Raw genomic sequence first — 6,625 nt, 5'->3', positions numbered from 1 at the left:
TAACCCGCCAATGGAATCTTTAGCTCTTATATTTTCCAATTCAATACGGAAAATCCATAGGAAGAGATTGGAGTAAGGAAGAAGAGGAGGAGGAGAAAGAGGATCAGTTAAAAAACGAAGAGTTACAGGGAATAACCGGTTCTTACTTTCCCGGTTTGCCCAGTGGAACAATAGATTCTATAATTGATAAGAAATCGTTTTTTTCTTTTCCTTCATCACCAATTCCTCGCCTGAAAACCGCCCTTGTTCTTCCCAAAAAATGTATTTTTGGGTTTTGGTATGTCGTGAAGATCCATGACTTGAATCGTTCTTTGCTTTTTGGCTTCACGAACAGAAACAAACAAATCAAATTATTAATGAAAATGAAATACCCAATTTATAAAGTTAAACTGAGAAGAACATGTAAAGATTTGAGAAAGAAAGCAAACCATTTTGGGCTTCTTGGTAGTTTTCTTGAAGTCTTCTCCTGGCTGAAGCGAACCTTTCAGGATCAATGGAGCTGTCCTTCTGTTCTCTCTGTTTCTGCATATACCCACCATTAATGTAACATCAACAAATGCTTGAAAGACAGAAGGATAATAAAAACATAGAGAGTTGTATCTTTGGTCTTCTCATACATTTAGAAGAGCAGAAGCAGTTGCAGGAGCTGATTGGGGTGTCTTGGTTTGAGTTTCCCTTCGAGGAATGACTTTCCCTTTTGGCTCTGACTCTGAGTGATTCTTATCTGACCCAGAGCTTCCATCTGTGATTAAATGACAACAACATAATTGACTAAAACGGGAAATCGAATAGCATTTGTTCAATTGTTCCACTTGGATTCAGTCTTTTGAAGTTTGAATACGATTTGGATAATTGATACTTACTGTGTGGATTTGGAGAGTAAGCGAAATCAGGCACCTGCAAAATGATAAATATTCTGATCAAAAGTTTAGATTTTGGAAGAACTGTGTAAAGTGAGAGCAAATCCAAGTGGGTTCTTCACCTGGTGATAACCGTTTGGGGTGCTTCTTTGGGGGTTCTGTAGAGGGGAGTCTTCATCACCTGCCGCCATTAATGAGCTTTAATCTTTAAGCTTACTTATAAGCAAATAACAGGAGAAAATTGAAAGGAAAATTTTCCATTTCTTGTACCGATGAGTGCAGAGTTTCCTGTCTCCCAAGGTGGTTTATTAGACGTTACCCATTTGTCCACAAGATCCTTCCATCTCCTGCAACATAGCAAACTCCAGAAATGTCAATTCTTTCCTTATTTTCAGCTCAATTAAATTTGGTTTCGAGGCAATCGAACCTGACGAGCAGTTTAACCAATCTTCGGACTTCGTTTGACGGAAACTTTCTCAAGTGATTTACATGCCTCCCGATATCCGTCTCCTGAATAATGAAGAGTTTGAAAAAGAGAAAAGAGTCCCAATTATTAAACATAGGAAGAACTTGAAATGAGAAGGAATTAGTTTTCTTTGTTGTCTTTCGCTTACCTTGAGAGCTTTGAATGTTATATCCATGTCTGCAAGGCTTTGTAGTAGATTTATCAGAGAATCTTCGGACTGCCAAAATGGAAATTTGTCATAACAGAAGGAAGAATTGAAGAAACTGAGAAGATTAAGAGCTAAGATAAGAGGCAGACCTCATCAGGATCTTCGAGGCGTTCCTTAATATTGAGAATCTTAGTCTGTTCTTCGTCAATTCCATAGCTCCGATCTCTGTCATCGTCGCCATCATCGCCATCATCGCCATCATCAAGTGACTGAGGAGTCGAAGGAGAAGCTCCCTTTGGAGAACCTCCTTTTCCCTCATGGCTGCTGGTTTCTTTTTCAATGGAAGAAGATTGTTGCTGCACTTTCTTGATCTCTTTGTTATTTGACTTCATTGAATCAAGATCACAGTTCTTACAACGGGGGATCGTAGGTGTATAAAGCCGCTCAATGATTCCATCTCTTCGATCTTTCAATTCGTTTCTGTAGTCCGAGGAGGCAACAGAGATTGCCGTGTCTATGAAAGTCCAGACATCCACACCTGAACTCCTCAAAATAGATCTAAAATCATCATCATCCATTATATGGAACAACAGAACCTCACCGAATCTCAAGACAGCCTCTTCAAATTTCACCTGATTCTTTTCGATATTTGGATTTCGTACACAAAACTGATTCAAAATACCTAAAGATTTGATATCAATCTACAAATCAATCAGATCTGAAGTTATGCCGATTAATAAATCAAACATCAAACTGCAAAAACCAGGTGTTATCCGGTGTGAAGAAACACAAACAGATACTCTCCCCTTCTTTGTCTCTACCGGCAGAGAAAGCATTCAATCGTTCATCATCTTTGTCGAGATAGAGATAATAGATCTAGCCGTAAAGTAATCACTCAAAAAAGACGCTGATAATCGCTGTAATTGCTGTCGATATCGACCAAAACAATCCAAATTCAAGAAATGCGTCACGGTTCATAAAGCAAAAGGCATCAACAGACTAGAAATCAAAGGCGAGAAAAATCACAAAATCCTCCAGAAAAAGGCAGAACCTTAAAAATCTAACCTTAGACTGAAAAAGCTAAATCAGCTTTCCAGGTTGTTCTTCATTCATCTGCTATAGAAATTTTAGAGAATCTCTAAGAAACCATATCACATTAACCTAATTAGTAATACGAAATCCTTCCCCAGTTTAATTCCATTCTTGCTGACCTCAAAGGTACAGATGTAGAAACACCTTTTCCATCCATGCGCTCCCAAAACAGTCTTCGTTGTTCTCTACTTCCCTTTGTGCCCTTTGTCCAGCGAGAGAACAGAGGGAGAGAGAGAGAAGGGAAGGAATTATGGGTCTCCTTCCGCAATGACTGTTAGAACAATTCTAGGGCATTTGTCGCCTGGCGTATTCTATTCTATATTTTGTATGAAATAACCAGAAAACCCTTCACTTCTAAACAAAAAAAAAAACCTTCACGTCCACTAGTTTACAAAAATGAATTTTAAACCAGGTTTTTTTTTTTAGCAAGAGGAACATTACCCGTTGGCGTGGATCCTGCACCTAAACAGGAAGGTGTGAAAGTACTATCTCATCCCATGTGAAACAAAGCATTTGATCCATTTTGATGTCTTTACGGATGCTCTCATTGTCTCTTTGCTGGTATAAGGCAACTAGGCAATCATGCAATGATCTCTTGTTCTTAATTTCAAGAAAGATAAGTTCTTTTGTATGGAAATAATCAGAAGGTGAAGTTCGTTGACTTATATTTCTTGAAATCATATTAAACTAGGGTTTAATATAATAGAATCAAGTCAGAATTGATCTGATTTGAGATCGACCAAATATCGTCGATTGAATCAATTTAAAATGAAAAAAAGAGAAAGGTTTCCAGAGTCTTTCCTTCCCAATCGAGCAACTCCCAGGTCTCCTCCCTTTCCCGATTTAAGGTGTAGCATGAAACACTCTCCCTTTTCTTTCTTCTTTTCTTTATTTTTTTTAATGTGAATAAAACATAAATTGGCAAAATGTGAAAGTAAATAAATAAGTCCCTATAGAGGTTGAGAGCTTATCTTCCCTAGCCCTTGCTGCACAAGTATGGGCATCTGAAATTTCATGTCTAGGCTTGTTAATTACACAAACATAGTCAAAAGATTCCATTTGTTTATATACATCATAATGCAAACATACAACATTCCCATGACTTCTACCAGGTTCAATTCAAAAAAAAAAAAAAAATCCCATGGCCATTCTTTAGCATTTCCCTACATTAGTTTACTATCTCTTGACAATCCATCCATATTATTACATGCATCCACCCGAAGTCTTTTGTCCCTTGTAGCCCTTGATATAATCCTCGTATTTCAAACTCCTTAAATTTCCTACAAAACCATTATTCATATAGATCGCCACAAAATGAAAATGAAATAGTGACACAACAACCAATTACGCATCAGCAAAATTTGGCTTATAGCTTAGTCATAGAAAATCAAGTGTAATAGCAATGATTCAATTCATGCAATGTTTTACAAAAAAAAAAAAAAAGTCAAGCAATGTGGAACCAACTTATCTCTATAAAGCCCAAGGATCAGAGAGTGATCCCACGGTTGAGAGGACCCAGACATGCATACTGAGGTCACTCTAGCTGTGAGATCAATCTCTGATCCTTTGGGCTCTATGGAAAAGAATCTCATCCAAACAATATTTGTTAGCAAGAAAATATTCAAATTTTAGGCTCAATGGTTAAACAAGCAAGATTCTTTAACAGCAAGGAAATGTTCACTTTCAATTTGTTTCTTGCAATAACAACAATATGAAAGTCCTTAACCTCCTCTTAACTTCTATTGGGAAAAAAAAAACTCTTCCATTAAAACATTTCATATAAACAATTTAAGGTGCCAGTCAAAGTTCCACACCTTCCTATCATTATTTCTCACATTAATATCATATTGATTTTTAATAAACTACAACCGTTATTTTGGAGTGAAATTCATTTTTTTTTTTTGATAAACAAACCCCCAGTTTTACGGATTGAGATCCTCTCCAATCATGGGGTTTCACATTCTCTCTCTCCTATTTTGCGTCTTATTGGTCCCTCTCTAGACACACCCCCTATTTAGAAGATCTTTTTCTCTTGGTAAAAATAAATTTATTCAGAAAAACAGGAAAAATGCAAGGATGCCAAACTGTTGGAGAAGATATGAATCCAATTTTACTTATAGGACGAAAAAAGAAAACCTTAGAAGGTGAAGAACTTAAAATGAATCTGAAAATCATATTAGCCACATTAAATAGAAAGAAAGAATACAACAAATTAACATTTCACAAATAATGAACCAGGAAGTCTAAAACTCGCAACATCGTCACCCTTAGAATCACCATCCTCAAATTAACGGACCAATTAACAACACTAGAATCACCATCCTCATACTGCCCGATTTTGGTTTTGGTTTTCATTTTTGAGTTGTGGTTCATTTGGTCCAAACCGTACCATTCCAGAATTTTGGTACTTTTTGGTTTGGCTCTAGTCCAGTTTTAAAATCGATAATTATCACTTTCTTGGGAGGGTAAAGGGTTATTGATTTTCTGAAGCAATTCTAAGTGAAATTGCTGTTGGTAGAAATTTGATTTTCTAAAGTGATTAGCTAATTGTCTTTCCCATTAGAACTTCGAGTTCCTTTTTTGACCTTTTAGAGCCACAAGTACTTTGCTTCTCAATCCTAAGAATTATTTTTTCAATAAAACTGCTTAAGCCAAAAATAGTTAATTGGGAAAACACTTATAAGTATTAAAACAAATACATTTCCGAACCACCACCTTAGAAATTTAATCATGGACGGAGGATTCACATGCTAGCTGCTTGCATGTAATGGCATCTCCCATACAAGGATTTAGTTCACACTATCGGAATCAACTCCATCTTTCCTTGTGATGGTCCGGGATGAGGTGGTACTGAACTACTGATTCGCCATATCAATCAATATGGGATAAAATATAATATCAAATCTTAAACCATCCTCACATGTTGTCACACCATGCCTCCTCTAAGCCAAGGTATGTGGCACTAGATACCCATATCCAGTTAACCTAACCTTTCAGGATCACAAATACAGTATTCTGATTCATAAATGCCCCAAAATCACAACTAAAATCCTAGTACACGTATAAGATTTGTAAACTTGACTCTACTACTGATGATTCACTAAATGATAATTATCATATACCAAAATTCATTTGAATTCCGATCTCAGGTATTACAAGATTATAAATATATAAGGATAAATAACTGATGTTTATCCACACGGTGTCTCGCAGACACAAGCCTTACCATTGCCACCGAAATCCCAAGTCTACTTCTGCATTGGTTCCACCATCTAAAAAGGTGAAACAAATGGGGTGAGTTTCCATGAAGCCCAGTGAAGAGCATAGTTATTAAATTCGCCGAATTATTCGAGAATTATTCGGGTGAACAGAATTTTTCCGAATTAAATGAAAAATTCTAACCGAATCCGAATTAAAAATAAAAGTTGGTAAAATTCGCGCTTGTTTCTAATTGGATTAAAAAACGCGAATATATCGGGCCGAACCAATATAAATGAATTATTCTGTTCAAACACTGAAAAAAAAAATAAAAAAAAGGGGATAACAAAGCCAAAACCGAAATAGGGTTTTGCTTTTTTCTCATCTTCTTCTTCATTCTCCCAAAATTTCCATCGCCTAATCTTCGTTCTCACTTCTCCCTCAAATTTTCGCCTCTATGCTTTGTTTTCCATTCTTCTTTCTCCGCCTACTGTAAAAATCCTAGAATCTCCTCTTTGTTACATCTATTTCTCATAACTTCATCGTGAGACAGGGGATTTAAGGTTTTGGGACAAAATCGACAGATTCAAATACTTTCGGTTCTACAAAGGTTGCTCAGCTGAAGCCATGGCGATGTGAGTTCAGGAGCACTAAAGGAGATTGCTCGACGGTGAGGTTGGTCGGCGGTTTCTTCTCTCTTCTCTCTTGTCCCTTCTGTTATACTCCGGTGACACAGGAAGGGCCGAAGGGTTCCTCTTCTCTGCTGGTTGCAGGTATGTCCATATGTGTTCTTCAGTTTTTTTTTTTTTCATGAGTGTTTTGTTCAAGCTTTGAAATCTGAAATGTGTTCTTTAGCTCTTT

The 6,625-nt window shown here is 36.8% G+C and overlaps 1 protein-coding gene across 1 annotated transcript; it reads right to left on the bottom strand.

Moving 5' to 3' along the window:
• On the bottom strand, window positions 1–2,867 carry LOC122065360 (probable mediator of RNA polymerase II transcription subunit 26c). Its single transcript, XM_042629175.1, has 9 exons — window positions 1,624–2,867; window positions 1,475–1,543; window positions 1,288–1,370; window positions 1,131–1,207; window positions 983–1,041; window positions 864–897; window positions 618–742; window positions 429–522; window positions 1–322 (listed from the first exon to the last, which is right to left on the bottom strand). The coding sequence occupies exons 1-9, from the start codon at window positions 2,050–2,052 to the stop codon at window positions 216–218; spliced, it is 1,077 nt and encodes a 358-aa protein (XP_042485109.1). The 5' UTR covers window positions 2,053–2,867; the 3' UTR covers window positions 1–215.
• Window positions 2,868–6,625: the final 3,758 nt, after the last annotated feature.

The sequence above is a fragment of the Macadamia integrifolia genome, unplaced genomic scaffold (genome assembly GCF_013358625.1).
Source record: "Macadamia integrifolia cultivar HAES 741 unplaced genomic scaffold, SCU_Mint_v3 scaffold1985, whole genome shotgun sequence".
Taxonomy (NCBI): Eukaryota; Viridiplantae; Streptophyta; class Magnoliopsida; order Proteales; family Proteaceae; genus Macadamia; species Macadamia integrifolia.
This window is presented reverse-complemented; position numbering and strand designations above follow the sequence as displayed.

Coding starts and splice junctions, on each gene's coding strand:
- LOC122065360 (XM_042629175.1), bottom strand. CDS start 2,052: ATGGATGATGATGATTTTAGATCTATTTTGAGGAGTTCAGGTGTGGAT. Junction 898..982: donor CCCCAAACGGTTATCACCAG/GTGAAGAACCCA, acceptor ATCATTTTGCAG/GTGCCTGATTTCGCTTACTC. Junction 323..428: donor CTACCAAGAAGCCCAAAATG/GTTTGCTTTCTT, acceptor CTGTTCGTGAAG/CCAAAAAGCAAAGAACGATT.